At 34.9% G+C, this 23665-nt stretch overlaps 1 protein-coding gene across 3 annotated transcripts in view; it reads right to left on the bottom strand.

The window, feature by feature from the left end:
• LOC145688409 (uncharacterized) overlaps positions 1–23665 on the bottom strand; it is a 420154-nt gene that overhangs the window by 270465 nt on the left and 126024 nt on the right. The window contains exon 1 of one of the 3 annotated variants that reach the window (XM_081762597.1): positions 14930–15193. The exons of the other annotated variants lie outside the window; for them this stretch is intronic. Coding sequence (XP_081618723.1) covers positions 14930–14968 — 39 coding nt within the window. The 5' untranslated portion in view covers positions 14969–15193. Of the gene's footprint in view, positions 1–14929; positions 15194–23665 lie in introns of those variants that run through there. 3 annotated transcript variants of the gene reach the window in all.

Here is a 23665-nt window from a genome sequence, read left to right as displayed (position 1 = left end):
TGTTTTTAGAAATTCCTGTGAAAGCTCAGTAATACAAAAAATTGCTGCGCAAACTCGTTGTTAAAATTGTCAACTGATAAATAATTTGTAGAAATAAAAAATGATTGTGATTTCTCGAATTGCATCTTGAAAATCATTGAAAATCATTGAAAATTGTAAATCATTGAAAACATAGAAAACATTGGGAAGCAGAAACTTCATTAGTATTAAAGAAATTTTATGTTAAACTATATTATTTCGTGAGAACATATTGTCAAGTTTTGACATTAGGTATTGTTACTATTAATTATTTAAATAAAACTGTTGTGAACATTTTTTTATGAAGAGCTGAAATGTTAGAAACCAACATGTGTATAATAATTTTCTTATGCATTTAAATATATTACTTAGTGTATAATTTTGTTTCACATCTAAGTATTAATTTAATTTTGCATTATATCTTATTACATTTTAATAAATCATTAAAAAGTGTAGAAGAATGAACGTAAGAAATTGAAAAAGTAAATGTATAATAATAATAATGACTTCAAAATATTTGTCCACAGAAGAGAAATTCAGAATGTATAACTAACACTATTTTATAACTTTACATAGTTGTTTGTAAAATTTTCCCTCAGAAAGCAGAATTTGTACAATTAACACTGTTTCACAACCTGAAATACATGTTTATGAAATATTTCCGGTAGGGCCCGACACTTGTAGAACTACCCTTGTTTATAACGGGAAATACGAGTACGTAAAATTTTCCGGTAGAGCGCGACATTTGTTGAGATTATTTTCCTGTTAGAAGACATCGAGAGTTTGCATTCCTTATTACTATTAAGAAACATTTTATTTAACAGTTTGCTTTTCGTACATTAGTAAAACTATGTACTGTCCGTGTAAGAAATTAAATATTGACATTAATTGTATTCAATTTGCTTTAAGTAATTGGACACCGAATAAAGTTTTATTGTTTGCAGGACGCTTCTATAATTTGAAAAAGTACAGTGATCACAATTGTATTTTCAAAAGCAAAGACGTATTGGATTTAGTATTTTATCATAAGAAGATACGTGTAAGGAAATCATTCAAATATGTAATCGAACACACAATATTCATGATGAGAAGTCTCATATTCTTAAGCAGTATAATTTCAATATACTTTATGATACCATCATATTTAATTTGTTAATGTCAGTATATGATTATGCAAGACATATATTTGCATAAATATTTTATACATGGAACTTATATAATTACAAGAAAATAATTTTATTTTTGTAGACAAGTTACACACATAAGTATTTGTGAAGAAAGAAATATACACATGCGCAGTCATAGAAAAAGTTTAACACAGACGAGAACACGAAATCTCATATGCATGCGCACTTGTTTGTATACACATATGAACATTATTTAAATAGAATAGTGTACATCGCGATGACTGTAAACGATTATTTTCTTTTGATAGAATAGAACATTGCATCTATTTTCATAAATTACACTTTCATTAACATAGTTTAGATCATTCCAGTAGATATATATTAGGGATGGCCAAAATTTTCCGGAATCCGGATTCCGGAAAAAATGTTTTCCGGAATCGGAAATTTACTTTCGGGATTTCCGAAAAATTCCGGAATTTGGAAAAAATCCGGATTTTTTCCCAATTCCAGAATTTTTCCGAAATCCGGATTTTTTTCGATTTAACTTTACGGATTCCGGAAAGTAAAAATTCTGGAAATGGAGATCCCTAGAGTAGCTGTTTTTTTAAAACTTGTATTAGTTTCTTGTAGTTAGATATGTCTTATCACTTAGGCACAGAACTGCTATTGCAGTTATTTGCTTCTTTATGAGGAAGATGTTATTTTCACACACAGAAAGGGCGCCAATATGTCTCAAACATTATCGCTTTCCCACCTGCACCTGTTTCAAAGCACTGCAAACTACTTTCTAATCTGACAAAAAGAAAAACAATCTTCAAGTAAACCTTCAACAACCATTCTGATAACATGCGCTTATTGTCAACATACCTACGTACAGTAAATACAAATTTATAATTTTTGACTTTAAAAAGTATACAATGTAATTGCTCAATAATTAACATAAGCAGGCATTCATTAGTTTATATTAATATAATAATTAATAAAACTAATAAGCAGATGATTGATGACTCAGTGGTAGAGTTTTCATCTATGGTAATCTAATCCAGGTCATGTGGGTTTTCGATGGCTAATATTGTGTTTGCAAATTTTCCCGTGGTTCTCTTGGTTCCCTTTCTTGTATTTCTCCCATCATCACTCATTAACGAATTAATTTAGTTTACCAAAACTCTATAGCTCTACATCATAGCTACATCTAGGAAGGCCCCGCCGTAGAATCTCCGCAGCGCGAACGTCCTATCGGCTGGAACATTTGCCTTTCGGTAAACGGTGAAAATCGCATGCTGTCAGTAAAAGGCGTTGGTATTTAGATGCTGTAAAGAGTCACATTTATGGAAATTAGAGGACAGAATGCCAGATAAATGTATTATGCCTGGGTATCAACGTAATTACACTAAACCAATTAAGGAGGAAGAATATGTAAAGAGTTTCCGATTTCCAAAGCGTCCCATTCTCAAGCAAAATATTGAATGGTTATTACGAATTTGTAAACAGTAAAGATTATATTAATAGTTTGTTTCTTGAGATTCTAAACAAAGACTATTTGAGCAGTGTTACATTAGATGATTCTGCATTTCTGTACTGTATGTGGCTGTATATATGTGTTTCAAGACAGCACGCAAACTTAACTGTGATGCGTATAATGATATTTTGATACATAAAGAGGAATCAAAAGATGAATATTTCACTAACATAAATCGAAGCAAATTGTCGGTACCGTCAGATTTTATTGTAAGAGTATGCAAATAAGTATTTGCAATTATGTAGGTGTTAATATCTAAAGAATATGAAAACAAGTTAATTTCAAACAACAACCAGAAATTAGTCTTGCATCGCTTAAGTGTATTTGGGTTAAGCAGAGACAATAACATACTTGATTGTATAATGGGGCCGCGGTGGCTCAGTGGTAGAGCGTTCACCTCTGGTGCATGGGGTCTCGGGTTCAAACCCTGCTCCCGCCAAGTAAACTTTGTGGTGGACAAACACCGTGTGCGTGGGTTTTCTCGGGGTTCTCCCGTTTCCTCCCACTTTCTTCATTCCACCATTTCATTCATTTCTCATAATCACCGTCTCCTTTAGCCTAACCGGCATAAACGTGGGACGTAAAACTCAAAGATTTCATTTTCATTTTTTGATTGTATAATATTATTTTAAATCTATGCCATCACGACAGTGAAAAATTGGAAGGAAACATTGCTTGTGTAATATTCTTTTAAATAACTATTCAAAATTAATGAAGCAATATGTTGTAAAAGAAAGGAATACAAGGAAGTTAGACATCTTTTGAACATGAGAGCGGCCTTCAATAGACCTAAAATTTTGACAATTCTGCCAAATTTGTAAATGTACTGTATATTCATTATCTTCAATATTTAAGAACATGGGCGCCCGAAGAAAATTTTCTAGGGGGACATCTTTCTGGTTGCTATATTACGTTTGGTATTCTTTTATTTAAATTAAGAAAATCTTAAGAAATTTAAAATTAAATCTTTGAGTTTTACGTCCCATGGTAATGCCGGTTAGGCTAAAGGAAACGGCGATGATGAGAAATGAGTGAAATGGTGGAATGAAGACACTAGGAGAACCCCGAAGAAAGCCACGAACACGGTGTTTGTCCACCACAAAGTTCACTTGGTGCGAGCTGGGATCGAACCTGGGACCCCAAACACCAGAGATGAACGCTCTACCACTGAGCCACCGCGACCCCTTAAGAAATTTAAGTTATTGTTATAATACACATTTTCGTGAACCAGGGGGCACCGGGCTCCCTTCCCCACCTTCGTGCGCCTATGTTTTATGAATACTTATGTAAACGTACCGGTACATAAAACTAGAATAGGAATTTATGGATATACCATCGTCATACAGATAGCCTCAGTACTGAAAAGAACGCTAAACTTCAATTTGTCAATTTAGTTATATAAGCCTATCTTACTGTTTGTTTATCCTTTATTGTTTATCGTTTTTTTACTTACATCTTTCAATATATTTTGTAATTTTATTTTATGAATGGATTTTATATTATTTTAGTCAGTTTGTTGTCATGATCCTTGTACTTTAAACATATCTTACTAATTATACTGTATTAGTCAATCACTCTTTGATTACTTATTACTAACTTAGGTAGCATTCGCTATATTAGTCTCTTGCTTATTACATTCAACAAGAATATACCATTTGTTTATTGGATAAAACAATCACAAAAACTTGACAAAATTAAGTGAAAAAAGAAAGAAAAACAACCTGCAGAAAAAGATTTGTCCTCGTGTTGCTCGCGATCGACGTCGAGTGGTGTGGGGAACAGCGTTGCCACACCGAAGGCCGGGCCTTCCTAAAGACGGCTATGCCTATATTCATTCTGTCTGTCAGGGAAACAAACAGTCACAAGTACTATCTGATGGATTACCATCAATTTTGATCACGATGTACAGAGTCAATAGTTAAGTATCTAGTTCCTTGATGAATGTAATATTCAAACCGGAAGCGGTAGAAATCAACCATTTCTGGTTTTAACGTTAATCACTATAGGCTACAGTAAATATGGTAATAGATAGCGAGAAGCGGTTTCCTGTAATCGACATATGTAATATTCATGTAGATAGAATGGTACTCAATTTGTGCATCTGCAGAAAATAGTGAGCTTAGGTATTTAGGAGCATTTTCCGTTTTAGAAAATGTGTGCTTGGTAAAGAATGTAGAGAATTACCTGGGTCAAACGGGAAGCAAATGAGAAAGTGTTAGAAATAGTAGGAAAGAAAACAATTTTAGGTGTAATAGAAACTAGGAAGAGAAACTGATTGGAACATTACCTTAAAAGTAACTGCGTCATGAAGAACGTGCTAGTACATACGGTGGCAGGAGAAACAGGGAGCGAAGGAAGATGCTACGGTTGATGGATGATATTAAAACACGAGTCAAGTAGTATAGGTTTGATTACTTGACCTGTTATGAGTCAAGTAGTGTAGGTTTGATGCGTATGCATTGTTTAAGCCTAGCTGTGACTTATTATATTTATTGATATATGCTGAATTTTAACAACACCGAGGTGAAGGTTGACTAGTCACATAACTTAAAACATGAATAGGAAATGTCGCTTACAGTACAATATTTAGTTTTCCTTGACTGTGTGAATATGTTCGAGAAATGTATCGCTTTCGTCGCTCATAAGTAGCAGCAATGTAAAGCAGATGCATTATCAATTTCTTTACATGTAAATTACATTACATGTAAATCATCAATTTCTTTGGTTATTGATCAAATCATTGATCTTTCACCTTTTTTTAATTTCTCAAAATGCCATACTACAACCGAATGATCAACGTGTAGTTTATTTGCAACTTCTTGTGTTGTTTTCCGCAGAACTGATTCGGGAATCATCTTCAATTCGTAGTGTCCAACAACCGAACGTTAGTGATCTTCCCTATCCTCCAAGAGTACAACATATTTTTTAGAACCAACCTTTTATTGTTTGTTCGCTTACATGACCATAATTTATATCTCACTTTCATTAATGTTTCAATTTGTTTTGGGTCCTCTGCGACCGAATTTAAATAGTTACGCTGCATTAGAGTTTGGAAAATTGTATAATATTTTGGCTTCCCATCGTCTCAGGCATGAAAATAGATGAATACACATACATATTTCCTATGACATATATTTCTACAATCTGCTAAACATAAGCATTCAGACAATGTTAACAAGGGATACAACCAGTATATTTTAGTAGGGATTAGGGATTAATTTCTGAGCTGTCAGCATCTATGGCTAATTACCCCCCACGTATGAGGGTGACGTCCCTCGGCGAGCACACTATCCGGGGAAAGGGAAGGAAGGAAGCGGCCTGGGACCTGTATGTTAGGTACCATCCCGGCATTTCCCTAGTGTGAATGAGAGAAACTCAGGAAAAACCTGACTCAAAATTGCTGGCCTGAAAAAGCTGTTACACTTTCTCGACCGAGTGTCCCCACCGGGAATCGACCCCGGGACCGCTCGCACCAAACACGATAGTGTTAGCGACTGCACCACGCGGAACCAAAGCATATTTTATTATCACTGAAATGTGTCAAAATAAAAGTCCCAGAATTCCTACATTAATTTTGAGCAAACCAAGCGAATAGAACACCGGGAGTTCCTACAGTTCATCAGAATATTGTATCTAGATAGCTTCAAAGCAATTTGCTACTTCATTTTGCGCATATCATGCTCGGTTCAGAAACGAGCCTCCACTGGTCCTATTAATAAATTATTCCACAAAGACTACTGTTTGCGTTATTTCCAAAAGTCAAGTACAGTAGACTCAGCACTATCCGGCCTAGTTAAGAGACAGAAAAAAAGAGAAACTCCGTAATAAAATGAGAAATGTTTTGTAAACGAACTACTGAACTTGTAACGCTTTCATAAAAACGCGCCTGTGCCAAGAAGAAACAGTCATCGATCAAGGACATTTTCTGAAACTAGATACTATATATTTTGACTCTTTTAGGCCTAGTTAATTTTGATCGCGAGGTGCTAAGGGTGATCCGTACTACTTACGGCAGTACGCCAGCGCAAATGTTGAGAACTTCTGATTTACATTTTTTTTATGTTTCCTGCAACTAAATTAGACATTATATGTACACTATCTTCAAATATGTACACTACTTTTACTCTTTTTGACATCCTTTTCGTGTAATACCGTTTAAACGTTATGTTACAATATTAACAAATATTTATAAATTACTTGTCTGTATCAAATATTCATGTAATATTAATAAGACGGAATGTGATGTAAAAAGTGTGTTTTTAATGGTGTGTGTGGAGCAACAATCATAGTACTAATCATAGTACTCCAATGTACCCGGCATTTTCGTTATTCGGTTTAATCTTCTGCAACATTAGACCGGATAGTCGATAGTCTACTGTATATACATTTATGACACATGAGATGAGAAATTTTCGAGGGGAGACGAAAGAGGCTTGCCTAGAATCCATTTAAGACGAGAGAGAACCGTTTGGAAATCGAGGCGAAACTTTTACAAAAAATGAGACGAGACAATATATTTTCCTCGTCTCGTTTCGTGGAAATTTTTCCGATTTTACTTTCCGGATTCCGGAAAATAAAAATTCCGGAATTGGCCATCCCTAATATATATATATATATTAGGGTGATTTTCATTTACATGGAAAATTTTCAACTTCAGATTTTCCTTGGTCTCACCCCGTCAGTTTTTTCCAATGTATATGTTAGTGATTTGTGCAAATTTTCACCAAAATTGGTTAACATTCAATGGTCGCTCATCCACGTGCAATTATAAAGTTAAATCAAATTTATTTCTAAAATAACATTTATGTTACAGAATATATTACCTTTCAGTTCTTACGTTAAAATCATGATATTTTTCGTTAATTGAAGAATATTAACTTGAAATTAAAATACGTAAAAATAATAAGCACTAATTTGCACCTCCTAAGTCTGCAACACAACAATTTGTTCTAAAATGGCTTTATAATAATAGTGCTTATATTAGCGTTCGGATACTTGTTCCGATGATCCTGAACCACCTGTAGAAGACACTGCAGTTAATCTTCGTCCTTGATAATCGATTTGGAGTAGGTTTCGATAAGAGAGACGCCTCGTTCAGCATTGTCGTTGACAACACGCAACTTCTGGACAATCTGCAAACCCTGTTGATAACTTTCCTGTAAGTGCCAACTTTCGGGTTGAGCTTTGATGAAGTCTGTGTCTATTCCCAACAAGGCGAAATTTTTGGTGTTCTTCGTGACAAAGTCAGATATATTGAAATCGGGAATAGTCTTTTCTGTCGATTTTTCTATCGTCTGTAACTGTGCCCGCTTCAGAGGTTTGCCCGCTTCAGAGAAAACTTCGTTAAGGAAGGTTAATCTCAGTGATCTGAAACGAGGGATCCCCGTAGCTTTATGGCTACAGCTCTCGAGTCCGGCGCTTGTGGTCCCAGGTTCGAGTCCTGCAAAGAGTCCAACGCGTCGAATACAAACCCGAGTAGTGGTTCAGATCCGACACTGTATAGTACCGCTTCTGAAGACAAACGTAAAACCCAAAAGAAACAAATGACCTGAAATACAACATAATGTTATAATTTGGCATATACATTATGCTTATGATCTACATTAATTAATATTTAGAGGTCGCTCATCATTTTGCTCCAAATTTTCTTCTATACAAAGGAACATTTTTGGGGGGGTGACACATAAAAAAATCCAAATATGATTTTTTAATCACCCTAATATATATATATATATATATATATATAACCTACTTACGAATTTCATTCGCTGATCTAGCTTGTCTTCCTATTATCTTACAATTTAATTTGTTTACAAAATGTAATTTAATTTTCAAACGTGTGCATTATTTAAAAGATATAACGTGTACAACATATATTACGAATACACGAATTTCTTAATCATATTTTTTCGAAAGAAAAGTACGTATGGAAATATTCGCATGAAAATTATCGTTTTATTATTACTTCCTAACGTTATGATAAGTTCATTTTTAAGGAACTAAGTTTACGTCTGAATGTTTAAAATATAATAATTATAAAATTTCAGTTCAGTGATAGTGAATATTTTAAAAGGAAATATTTCACAAACATTTAGAAAACTTTTTGCAGTTTGAATTTAAAATTTTTAAGATTACACTGATTAGGAAACAAATTTTTAGGTCATTGCACTTTTATTGTTGACATATATTGTCATATCTACTTACAAATTTCTTTTGTTGACAAGTCTACTTAGTATTATATTTGCTGACAAATTGCCTTTCTTGCTTATTCATTTCTTTTGCTGATATAGTTTGTTTTATCTAGTTATCAAGTTCTAATGTTCATATAGCTCGTACTAGTAATTTCTTGACAATTTGTCTTCCATACTTATTATAATGTTGTGTTGGGATTGGTAGTTTTATTTACTTATTATCCTCTTTTGCTGACACTGCTTGTGTTACTTATTAATTTCTTTTGTTATCGAATCTTGCCGTACCTACTTAGTAACGAAAATAAATCGTTGACTTTACTTCTCATGATTTCATTCCCTATTGACATGTATACTGTTAAATACTAAATATCTTCATTTTACTTTATTTACATTATCTAATGTGTGTCTCTATGTAATACTTTAGCATAATATTTCATTCTTATTCTCTTTGGGTTTGCATTCTTCTACTACTATTAGTTCAAAGTTTTTAGTTTGTAGTCAACTTTCATTATAAAAACTATAAACAATTTAATTATTTCACTCACTTTTAAACCATAATGTAAGTTAACAACTTGGTACGGTATTGCGTTGAATGATATTTCTTGATCATTTCTGTTTTATAAAATAAGTTTGGACATGTTGTAAGTTTTTTTTTCATTTTATTTTTGCAATACGTTTCACACGATTTAAAGAACACCGTGTTGTGTTACACAATTTTTAAGTTTTGTGGTGAACTACGATATTTATCGAATAAAAATTAATAATCTATATCATAAAGATCACAATGAAACTAAGATTTATATTTTGTTTAGATAGTGCGAACGTGTAAATTAAGTGTAAAACATAATTAGGTATGTTTTAGTGCTTCAATGAAAGTAGAATAAGAAAAATCAGCTACATATATACACGAAAATTTTCATGTTTCAATATATTAATTGACGATGGTGAGATCAAATTTTAATTTTGATCCTTTTACATTTGAATAATACTTTGCACAATGTAATATTAATGAAATTATAAATGTTGATGATTTATAAGTTTTATTTTCATTTTACTAAATTGGTTGTACACTTCTGCAAGATATAATTGCATGCCCGAATTTTCTAAGTCCCTTAAAATTATACGTTTGGCAACAACGCATTCACGTAACGGTAGGAAAGTCATAGGAAATAAATAACGACACATCCGAACACAGCTCACAGTTTGCTGTTTGAAATACTTAGTTCTCTTTTTGTAACTTAAAATAACGATATACATTTAAACATCGGTAAACGCAGAAAAAATGGTTGTAGGTAAAACACACACTGTTTTCAACCACAAAATTCGTTATAAAATTCGTTCTCTATACACAAAATTGGAATGAAACTTAATAGTTGTTTCGACAGCCATGTGTGTTAAGATATTACTTTCTGTGCATATTTAGTACTTTTGAACTTGGTTCGAATCCCACTCGACGCTATTTTCATTTTGAATTTTTTTCAGTTATTCTTGCCGTACACTTTTATAGTATAATATTACAAGGAGGTGATGGACAACTTTCTAATTAATCCAAAAACAGGAAGGTGTGCAGGTGTAAAACCTTTTCTATATATCCCTATGTGATTTCTCCTTAGTGCAAATCAGTTCTTGCATCGATCCATAAGACTTTCGTAAACCTGTAAATAAATTCGGAGTTCTAGTGTCCAGGCGAGCACTATCAGCCCTAATACCTCCATCACTGCCAGAACTCAGTTCGTATTATTATTATTATTATTATTATTATTATTATTATTATTATTATTATTATACGCGCCTTTGACGTGGGAGACCTTCGTTTGATTCCCGACGGGAGCTCATGTGGTTCGAGGCCTACTTTGAGCTGTAGGTTTACTTCTCATCGGCCCTGTACCTCGTTGCTGAAAGGGGCGCAAAACTCTAAATATATTATTATTATACGCATCTTTGGTGTGGGAGACTGGGGTTCGATTATCGAGCTCATGTGGTTCGAGGCCTACGTTAAGCTGTAGGTTGACTTCTCATATAGCCTCGTTGCTGAAAGGGTGCTATCAAAATCAAATATAATATTATTAGTAGTAGTATTAATATTATTATTACTAAGTAGGGAATAGGAAAAAGGTTTGAGGGTACTAAATTTGGTGAGACAACACCTTATTTCCACCCAGTTTGTTGTCACACCTATGGACTTTGTTGTATTGGTGTACCACAGCCATTTTAGGTAGGTTTTCACGACGATCTTGCACTTTTTTCACTTAAACGTCTTAATAGCACTCAATAGTATCACCGTTTGCTGGAGTCTATCTCACAATAATGCCCTTAGTTCCATAAAACATTGGCCATCACCTTACGCCGAACAATATCACATAAGTATTTTGCGAGTGGAGATGAGGTGTGTTCTCTACTGCTTTTAAATCGATTTTATCTCAAGTTCAAAGTTGTAGTGTTGTCAACGGCTTGCGCGGCTTGGCGCACGGCTTAGTCAACACAGAGCCGAACCGAGAAGTAAACCGAGCAAACAGCTCAACCAACCGAGCCTGCTCACGCCCTTGGCTCAGTTGGCCCGAACCGAACCGAGTCGATGGCTCATCCCTACCGAGCCGGCTCGAGACGATGGCTCCCCTGAGCCTTGCGAAGCCGAGACAATGGTTCATTCCAATCGAGCCGGCTCGAGCTCTTTGACCAGCTGAACCGAGCCGATGTCTCAGGGTTCAAGCTGAGCCGGTTGGCATCACTATTTCCAACTCGATAAAGTTTTTGCATGGCTATCTTCAAGAATTAATAGACTTAAGCAGTGTTTGGTAGTTTTCATCGGTTCAGATGAGTAGGGCCATCGTATTTTTGCCCCTCCTTTGGTTATGACCCGAGTTCTCTAAATCATATCCTTAAGTTTAACTGTTTTCTAAACCTACAGAAAACGAACTGAAAAAGGTGATAAATTTTCTTCTTCTGCTTGTTGAAATCTAGGCAAGGCAAGTGTATTTTATATTTACCACTTGCAAGCATTATTTTAGTATAAGCAGTGATCAGAAAGCTACATTTCAAAAGTAGCTGCAGTACAGCTACAGCTACATGACAAAAATTGTAGCTCGCTATACAGGTATTAGCAACACTGTGTCCGTAAAGTTGCACATCTCAAAGTTTGAGTGCGTACATCTTTTGAACCAAGAAGGATAAAGACTTGAGACTTAAATATAAGCGTGTTTTATGTAGATATTTTCGAGATCATGACCAACGTTGCAATTTGTAATGTTTCTGTGTAGTAACGAAAGAAAGCACCGAAAGTGGAAAATAAGAAATGTACAAAATGAAGAAAATCATTTGTAAATCTGTTGTAAAATTGCTGTAACAGATGTGTTTTAGGTTAATTAATGAGAAGCAATGAGAATTTGCAAATAAGCGATAACTTGTTTTTTTATGCAAAAAAAAAGCGATAAAAATGTACTTACCTATAGCTGGCAACACTTCCAACGAAACATTAGAAATGTTAGGGGATTTTTTTTTTTTTTTTTGTGACCACATCATCTAGAAAAATTTGTTGGTTCCAATTCTCTGGATTTAACCTCACCTGTCTCCTTCTCATGGGGTTACCTAAAAAATGTGGTGTACAAGAGTAACCCCAGGAGCATTGAGGAACTGAAGACGAACATTCAAAATGAAATAAAATCTTTAAGTTTAACGTCCCACGATTATGCCAGCTAGGTTAAAGCAGATGGTGATGATGAGAAATGAATGAAATGGTGAAATGAAGAAAATGGGAGAACCCAGAGAAAGCCCCCCACGCAGTGTTTGTCCAACACAAAGCTCACTTGGCACGAGCTGAGATAAAACCAACGACCCCATGCACTGGAGGTGAATACTCTACATTGAGCCATCGTGGTCCCCAAGACGAACATTGAAACAAATTTAAACTCTAGCAACACACTTATAAAGGCAGGAACAAACACACTTATAAATGTGTCAAGAAACACGGTGAAGCGTGTAAATCTGTGTTTACAAGAAAGCGGCAACCACTTCGAGCATCCGCTGTAAAGCCCTTATCCTTCCACTAGGATTCCAGGGTTGCCAGCTGAAGGTGAGTAATTGTTTTATCGCAAATGTTTGCATAGAAACTCAGGTTATGAATTATGTGCAAATTCTCACTGATTAGAATTAAGTAACCTAAACCACACTTGCTGCAGTGATTTTACAACAACAATGTTAGTCGCGTTTCTGTCAAAAGAACACCCATTTTAGGAACTTGCATTAAATAACCTTTTACATGGCAACACTGTATCAACTTTACCACATTTCGCACCAATGGATAAATGTTGATGTACACTGCACATAGGCCCTATACATAATGATTCAACCGCAGGAACTCAGTTTTCTGAACTGAATATTGATTTTCTTCATTTTGTACAGTACATTATTTATTCTACACTTTCGGTACTACGGGTTCAAACCCTGCTCCCGCCAAGTGAACTTTGTGGTGGACAAACACCGTGTGCGTGGGTTTTCTCGGGGTTCTCCCGTTTCCTCCCACTTTCTTCATTCCACCATTTCATTCATTACTCATTATCACCGTCTCCTTTAGCCTAACCGGCATAACCGTGGGACGTAAAACTCAAAAATTTCATTTCATTTTTCACTTTCGGTACTACACGAAACCATTACAATTTCCACCATAGGACATGATCTCTAAAATATCTACATAGAACATGCTTACAATTGTTTCAAGTCTCAGGTTTTTATCGTTCTTGGTTCAGAAGATATACGCACTCAAACTTTGGGTTGCGCAACTTTACGGACACACTGTAGCTTTTCAGAAAAGTAGCTGAGCTATGGCTACTTTTAAAATGAACATCTCTGGTTACAGCTATTCGCTACTTAAATTCTTGTCACAAACACAGTTTGCTTGGCATGATGCATCATAATATATGTCGTGGCATCTACATGCGTAACTGAACTTGAAGTTTGGTTAAAATATTACATAAAAGCTTTGTCTGTCAATTTGCATTCCACAGTAAAGTATGCATTTTTGTCTAGTGTAAAATTGCCTAGTGCTGTATCTGAAACCAATTATGAATAAATAAAATAAATAAATAAGTATATACGTATTTACCCCCCAAAACTGTACATGCTTTCGCTGCTAGAATGACATGTAAGTCAATTTTAAGAGTAATAACTATCCTTTTGACCGACCATCAACATGCAATTTTATTTCAGAAAATTTTCTTGTAATATTGTTGCAAAATAATTGGAGACAAATAAAGAAAATAATCATATATTCTCCTTATCATCATATAAAATTTACTAAAAATTGTGAGGAAATATTGGAGTTATAAAATGTTTTTCCATCCTGGAAAAGATTTATTTGTAGCTGTAGTGCAAAGTTCGCTACACACTATAAAAAGTATGTAGAGCTAGCTTGGCTACAAACCATTTGTTTAGACTTGTAGCGCCGCTACAGGTAAGCTACAGGACTTGTAGCTAGCTATTGTAACTTCTCTATAAATAGCGCGCTACTTCCGAACCGATTATGAGTTATATTGGTAACAACTATCACCTACTACAACTTATGTCATATACTGTATATAAGGAAAAGTTGATGACAAAGTAATGCGTTACATTTTACAAGTAACTTAACCAACATATTGAACTCGAGACAAGATATTTCACGTTTCTGTCAAATTTTATTTTTATATCAATGAAATATTTTATCATTTTGATTTTAATGTTCCCATGTTAGACCTGTTCAAAATTATCGTATGTATATTCAAAAGTTTGGACTACCTTTCAGAAAATTCATGAGTCTTCAAACTTACACTGTGAAGCCTGAGAGAACATCAGCGTATCGTTGTTCCCACATTGATAACTCATTAAACACTTTTACTGATATCTTCAAGAGCAGAGTGCATTAACAGTAAAGAAAATGTGGCTTAATTGTTACTTGAATATCTTCCCTCCAATGAAAATCCTCTGGTGCTGTATGGGTACGAAACATGATGTTGTAAATAAAAACTATGAAGTTATATTTTCTATAAAGAAAAGAAACGTTCTTTTTACTAATGTCCAATGAAAATCATGGCTCTACTCACCTGAACTGATGAAAACAACTTAACATTGCTTAAATCCATTAATTTTTCAAGACACCTATACAAGAAATTTGTCGAGTTAAAAATTCACACCTGAATTACAAGATCTTTGTTTCCGAACAGTCCTCTACACAGCCGAACCAAGGATTTCTTTAAGGAGAGGCCAGACACAAGAAGATTCACTAAGCCGGACATACAGTCACTTGCATAAAAACGACATTCAATCTAACCTCTAGCGAGCAAACTCGGCCTATTTGAATGCGTTAAATGAAATATGCCGACTCTAATGGTGCAATTGGTTTAAATGGGTCGGTTCACGGCTTGTGCACCATAGAGCCTAGAACAGAAAGACTGCTTATATACATGCCTACAGATCCGATGGCGCACCTCAACCGAGTCGAGAGGGTGGTTCGTTTGAGCCGAGTCGAACCGAGTGGATGGCTCATCGCTACCGAATTGGCTCGAGCCGATGACTCATCCCAACCGAGCCGAACTGAGATTTCAGATTTGGGAACTTGTCAATATTTTCCTCATGCTCTGCCATAATTTTTTTAAAGCTGACTTTGATAAATTGTATCGCGAAATATCACTAACAAATTGGGAACCTATCACAGATAGTTTGACTGTAGATGACTCTGTGGATTTTTTCTATAATATACTCTATTCTATTTTTGACCGATGCATCCCGAGAAAAAGAGCTAAATTTAATTATCCTACTTGGTTTTCAAGTGACATAATTAGATTAATTAAGAGCAAATCATATCACCATAAGAAATGGAAGCAGGGTTCTCTGGACGCACTTTATCACTATAATAAGTTTAAAGAATTGAGAGCTCTTTCTAAAAAATAAATTTCTAATGCATACAATATATATTTAAACAACTGTGAGGCCAATATTATAAATAATCCTAAGACTTTCTGGGCGTATGTTAAGAATAAAAAGAGTAATTCGTGAAGTAATATATTTCATTATGATGGTCAAACTTTGAGTGACGATGCTGATATTGCAAACGCGTTTATGAAAAATTTTCAAGTGGCACACAATAAATCGAACTATAATCTTATTCCTATGGAGCAACACAATAATTCGGAAATCCTGGACAAATTAAACATTAACTTTATAGATATCGAAGATGTGGAGAATGCTATTAAAAAACTTAAACCACGGTCATCTTGTGGACCAGACAAAATACCACCATATTCATTAAAGGCTGCTCAGAAATACTGAAACATCCCCTACAAGTTATTTTTAACAAGTCAATAGCTTCTTCTACATTTCCTACGAAATGGAAGATTGGTGACGTCTGTCCCATTCCCAAAACAGGCTGTCCTACAGACCAAATAAAAAATTATCGACCGGTAACCCTACTATCTGCCCCATCTAAGATATTTGAAATTGTTATATACGAAAAAATTTATTCACATGTACGGTCAGTAATATCTCCCTTTCAACATGGTTTCATGCCAAAGAGGTCAACTGTAACTAATCTCTCAGAACTTACACATTTTATAGCTAATCAAGTTGATCAAAAGGAACAAGTAGATGTAATTTATACAGATTTCTCCAAGGCATTCGACGGAATTAATCACGATATACTTCTAAGCAAACTTGTGACATTCAATTTTTCACAAAATCTTCAACAACTTATAGCATCCTATCTTTACCAACATCGCGTTCGATACAAGAATATTTTAACTAAGGAATATGTCGTAGACTCTGGTGTGCCGCAGGGATCGAACTTAGGACCTCTGTTATTTATATTATTTGTTAACGATTTACCACCTGTAATAACATCTTCCCACAAACTTTTGTTTGCTGATGATCTAAAAATCTATCGCAGTATCTCCACGGAATTAGAGGCAATTTCTTTGCAAAATGACATTAATGCTATTTCTCAATGGTGTGAATCAAACAAGTTGCTATTAAATATTAGAAAATGTAAAGTAGTATCATACACCAGGAAAATAAACTATGTACGCAATGTGTATACTATTCATCAAACGCCAATTGAGAGAGTGGATTATGTTACTGATCTTGGAGTCACTCTGCAGTCAAACCTATCATTTGATATTCATGTCAACAGAGTAATTGGTGAGGCCTTTAGGAATCTTGGCTTTGTGATGAGATTAGGAGGTGATTTTTCTAATACTAATGCTCTCAAAACATTATACACTGCCTATGTACGGTCTAAGGTGGAATATGCAGCGATAATATGGGGTTCTAATACTAAGAAATACATAAATAAAATCGAAAACATTCAAAATAAATTTGTGCGCTTTTTGACATATAAAGAAACAGGTATATATCCAAAATTTGAGAACTACGAAGGTCTTCGAAACAAATATTCATTACAATCTCTTGAAAGCAGAAGAAGTCATTTCATATTATCTTTCTTACATAAAATAATTCATGGTGCAATAGATTCAGAATAGTTATCAGAAATCAAAATTCGCGTCCCACATAGAGCAACAAGACCCCATAATGACATATTCCATCTTTCAGCGCAAAGGACTAATGCATTAGATATATCGCCTATAAGAAAAATGTGTATATTGTATACTAAGATGTCACAAGAACACCCAGATATAGATATTTTTAGTTACAAACAAAATTTTCATTCTACATAAATTTGTTGTATCCTGTGTATCGTGTTATTTGTATTTTAACGTATATTTTACTTTCATATTATTATTTTATTATATGCGTATTTTAGAGTGTGCTATAATAGAATTGAGGTCATATTAGTATGCTATTATATATGTATTTTAAACTGTATTAAATACACTTTACAATAAGGGAAAACTGTAATTAGGCATTTTCCTGTTGTTTTTCCGAAATAAATAAATATATTTGTACCTTCAAGACTTCATTAGAAGATGTAACTTCTGATACAAAATGCCTATAATTTCTATAACACAAGAAAGATTTTGATTCTGCAATACTGTCATGGATAACGTCAATGTTTTCTGGATCAGTATTATTGAAGCTGCACCGCAGCAAAGTTCACTAACAATGAACATCTAACCTTTTAGAAATCTACAACTCAAATTCTCACAGTAGCATTAGAAGTTGCATGGTTCTTCAACGATCGACACATATCAAGATGGATCTTTGAGGTGGTATCCTCGTAGTAGAGACACCCGGTAACAGTTAGTCTTTTTCCTGCTGTTCCTTGGCCATGCCTATTCACAAATCTATTCAGTCTGCGTTGTTCGGAGTAAAATTAAATTGTAGGGCCAATGATGTAGGTGAGAATTCTGTAAATATCATGATTATTTTTGTACTACTTTCAAAAAGGGGCAGTTACAATAATATCCACTCCATAGCATTACAACATAGTACTGGGTATTAGATAAACAGCAATCGCTACTTTTTACACGGCAACAGATCAATTCGAATTAAAACAAACTTGATATGTGGACTTAGTATCGTAGAAATAAGTTCTATTTCGTACTTACATTTATAGAAAAACTGGAAGCTTTAGACATTTATATAACTTCCGATTTCAATATTGTGATCCTCTTGGATCAAAAACATTAATAGATCGGGAGAAATATTCGTATGGATTCAGCGTTTGAATAACAGGCTCCATCTTACAAGAGAAAAGCAGATTTTGGTAAATGAAGTTTGGTGCCATCTTTCGCGAAGGTAGCAGTGCACATTTAAATTGATAATATTACAAGACGGGGGAGCGCTATAGCCAGAAAATACAGAAGAAAAAGCATCTTAAAATTTCCGATTCGCCGCATATATGATAGAACGCGTCAATTTATCAAGTGACGTCGTGGCAGAGTGAGGAGCAACTACGACTCACGTGCAAAGTGTCCTTAGTGTTTCTTAGGAAATTACAGAGCTGAGAATTATGTGGAACTTATAAATAACATGGTGACAAACTATGGCGAAACAGGTTGTAGGATGTCACTAAGTTGCATGTTCTTGCCACACATCTGGACAGTTTTAAGGAAAATATTGGCACAGAGGAGCACAATGAGCGGTTTCACCAAGACATTATGATTTTCGAACGCAGTTATCAAGGACAATATAACGAGAACATGATTAGGCACTACATCTGGGGACTAGTTCATGAAAATGATACGCATCAACGAAAATGTAGAAAAAAAGACACATTTCTAAGGTATACACAGGTACACATGAACATCTATTATGGTCGCACGAAGGGGCAGAGAGGGGCCCGGGTCCACTTGGCTCACAATGTGTACGTAATATAGAAAACCACGTATATTAAATACTAGAAATATCAGACGTAATATTTAGCAATTATGGAAATGCCCCCCCTAAAAATTTATTCGGGCTTTTCTTATATATATGTACCCAAGTTATTTATTGAAGTAGCATACTCTTTTGATATTATAATATGGGTGTTGAGGAACTTCCTGCCAAACCCCTTTCATTAATTTAAGTGCAATGTCTAATACATTTCATAGCATTATCTGTTTTTGGAAACAAATCGATGTTAAACTTACAAACGCGAAGTTTCGTGAGAATTATGTACATTTTTGTAAATGTTCAATGAACATGTTTAAGGAATCAACAATAGGAAGACAAAAAATTTGAAGTGTTGCGTAGTGAAATCAAAAGACTCGTAGCAAACAAAGAATTTCCAGATATCACATTAACGTAAGAGTTATTGCGTAGAAATAATTTCCTGTGGGCGCTGATAAAGAATTTTGGAACGGAAGGGGAAGAAATCAAAGGGATACCGGATTCAAAACAAATTCCTGTCGGTGCTGCTAAAAAGTTTTATGGCGGTAGGGTAAGAGATCAAAGTGATACAGCAGATTTTCGTGTCGGGAGCGCTGAAAGGGATTTTAAGATGGTAAGGGAAGAATTCAAAGGTTAGCCGCAAATAACAGGATTCTGATGCAAAAGACATCAAATAGGACATGAAAGGGGAACTTTTAAAATTTGGTTTGCAGGCTAACAGCAGCGATACTTGCCGTCAAAATTATACACCGAGTTCACGTAAAACATTCCGACTTTGCTTTCAGATAATCAAAATTAGGTTATCCGTGTTTGCGTTGACGAATGCTTGCTCACGCTGGTTCATAACATCTCACGATACAGGGAGTATTCACGTATATCTTCTGCGTATGTCTTGTATTCATTAGTGTTTACCTCGCATTATATTATCCAAGCAAGCCATGTAGTACTCGCATTATAATACAAGCCATGTAGTACTCATCTATATATTCTGCGCATGTTTTGTACATTGCATTGCCTACTGCGCATTATAATGCACAATTAGGCGCGAAAGTATATGCGTGGCGGGAAGTATAACCCGTTTAAGTTAATAACTAATCCTAGCTATGTTTGCCATCCATTTTGCAACACTCGCGCCCATCATCACTTACTGCGCATCAAACGCTATAATTTATGCGTAACGAAAAGTATCATGGATCAATTTAATAACGACCGGTATCCGTCATGTTTGTCAACTATTACGCATCTTTCCTGCGTATTACTGCTTATTGCACGTAATGGCGGGAAAGTATGCGTGGCTGCAAGTATAGCGGGGGGTTGTCTATTTCCCTTTATTCGGAAACAGCGCTTATGGTGACCACTAAAAAACAATAGTAAAAGTGCGTAGTGACACTCTACCAACATACAATAAATAAATGTGATTGCCCTTAGCTAAGTGAAAATTTTCTTTATACACTCGAAAACAATTGAGAAACGTGATGTTATTAGATTCGGAAACCCGACTTCAAAGTGTAAAATTTAACCTGCACCGTAAGAAGTAAAGTGTGTTGCAAAATGATACGAACGATACCAGATATTGTCATATTATGTGATCAGAAAGGAAATGGAAAATGGAAAGGAGGGTGAATGACAGAGTATTGCATTTATGTTACACGAAAACAGGTACTGTAGAAATAGACACGTATAGAGGACAGGGCGAAACAAAAATGAAACATCAACCTAAGAGAAGTGTTGCAAAATTATACGAACGATGACATGTGTAATGTAATAACTAAAGCCCGGATTTGTATGTAAAAACATTTCTTTTCCAAACACGTACAAGTCCAAAACAGTTTATTATTCCAATTAAGAGTCTGCAAGTGTAGATTACCTATTTCACATAAAAATACATATTTTCTAAAAAAAAAAAAAGTTACGTAACTAAATATTTTGGACATTTTGGTAATAAATATGTATTTTTAATAATTTTCCGTTATTTTATTCTAAATTTCACAACGAATTATTTTTACTTTCTCCCGAAAGAAATTAACATCGCGAAAAGAATAGGCTACATAAATCTATCCATCATATTTATAAGCAATTTCCCACCTGCAGAAACAGCGTCGTCATAAATTATGCTTATCAACGCTGGGGTAACTTGTGCCAAACAAAGAGCTTCTAAAGGAGCGCCTTCTACTAAGGTGAACAAGTGTTAAATGGGGAAAAAGGTCGTAAAATCGCCGACTAGAATTGAACTTTCCAAAAGAAACAAATCCTGATCTTTCACTTCCTCCAACACCCGTAATCACGCGGTGGGGTACCTGCCTTAATGCATTACTATGTTATGTGAAGAATTTTGAATTCGTAGTAACTAAACTAAACCCAGACGATGCTTCATCCATTGAAATTGTTCAAATTTTAGTAAGTGACAGTGACTTGGCTTTCATATCTGCCAATTTTAGTTTCTTGACTTACTGTATAAATAAGCTAGAAATTACGGGATATTTATTGAGTACTTCGGTTAAAGAAGGACAGGAACTACAATGCATTGAAAGAAAGCTGACTGTTCTTTGTGTTTTCGTAAGAAAAAGGATTTGTTTGAGAAAAATTTTAGCCACAAAAACCCTATGTAAACTATCTGAACTATTGGAAGGCCAACACACAAGTGAAATTGATGGTATGAATATTCGTGATATGCCCCTTTTCAAATACGCGACGTTCATATCGTGTGGCACAGAACGTTCCTTTTCTCAATATAAGGCACTATTCTGTGACAATAGGCATGGCTTTACGACGGGTAACTTGGAAAAGACGTTAGTTATTCACTGCAATGCCATGGAATTTCGACATCTGATGAATAGGAGCTATTGGTGAGTACCAGTATTTATTTATCTTACTTTGGGTGTTTTCCCATACTTTTCCTTGTTTTTTTGTTAAATATTTTTTTAATTTTTTGCAAATATTTTTTTCATTTTTAGCACATAAAAATAAATATTTTAGTTCGTATCACATAAAAATCCGGGCTCTAGTAATAACATGTAGCTAGTTCGGCGTAACGGAACATAGAGAGCGCTAGATGATAAGGCGAAATGTATAGCAGACGAGTGATAGAAGTGTAAGCTAGTGTATTGCGGCGAAAATGTCTGTGTGAGGAGGCAGTAAGAGAAGTATGGGCCGTGGCAAAGTATTGTCTGAGTGCAAAAGGGACAAATAGTGACATATAAGGTGTATTTGCTAATGAAATCGCACGTCGAATTGGGCTGAGTACTTGTGTCCTGAACAACTTTCTTAACCCCTTCAGTGTGGGTGGCGAGTTAACTCGTGTCTTCAAAATGCACCTGCTGTGCGGATGGCGTATATACACGCTTTCATTTTCCTTTGGCTATTTTGTATTGCGTATGGCGAATATACTTGTCCATAGTATGAGTAATGTTATCCCGACAATATTTAGCGAGTTTGCGCTCATCTGGTTTCAATTGTTGCTTAATTAAAAGAAGAAAAAGAAAGAAATTAAAATAGAGTTTGTGCTTCGTCAAATAGAGTTTTCATTCTTTCTTTTGTTTTAGAGCAGACAGCACATTAATGGCTTCAAAACGATATTTCAACGATGCTGACATCGAGGAAGAGTTATTAATTAGTGATTATGATGTAAGTGATTTTGAAACGGATTTAGAATCAACAGGTTTGGAGTCGGAGGAAAGTGATAATGGTGATTTTAGTGATAATGACGTGATTGCGTCGTCGTTGGACGTGTTGGCTGGACTAAAAGGCAACTACAATTACAACCTGAAGTTTTCAGTGGTCATAGTGGTTTCAATGTGAACGTGAAGGACAAGGACGATTCATTAGAACTTTTGATGTTTTTTTTCGCCCGAGTTAATTGATCTGATTGTTGAAGAAACAAATAGATATACAAATCAGTTTTTTAGTGCAAATATTGGTCCTCTGAATAAACGAAATAGATTGCAAGAGTGGACTCAAGTGGATGGCACTGAAATATGGCGTTTCATTGCGTTTCTTATTTTACAATCGATTGTGTGGAAGCCTGAACTCAAACTCTATTATAGCAAGAAAATATTGATTGAAACACCCGACTTTGCGCATGTAATGAGTTTCAATAGGTTTTTTTTCTAATAAGCAAATTCTTGTATTCTGTGGATAATTCTAAGAAACCTGATATTGATAGAAAACTGTGGAAAATAAAACCCGTTTTTGACATTATTGTTTCTCGTTTGAAGGCAGTATACACACACCAGAGAAGGACTTAAGTGTGGACGAAAGTCTTCTGTTGTGGAAAAAGCACCTTTCGTGGGTACAATATATTGCAATTAAAATGACAAGGTTTGAAATTAAGAGTTACATCGTCAGTGAATCATCATCTGGCTATATTTGGAATATTATCATTTACACTTGGAAAGATATCGAATTGGATCCTGGTAATTACTATCATGCTACCCGAGTAGTGCTAACGTTGTGTAATGATTTATTGAAAAATGGACATTGTATATACACAAATAACTTCTACACAACTCCAGAGT

Source organism: Thermobia domestica, chromosome 6 (genome assembly GCF_964235325.1).
Source record: "Thermobia domestica chromosome 6, izTheDome1.hap1.1, whole genome shotgun sequence".
NCBI lineage: Eukaryota > Metazoa > Arthropoda > Insecta > Zygentoma > Lepismatidae > Thermobia > Thermobia domestica.
This window is presented reverse-complemented; position numbering and strand designations above follow the sequence as displayed.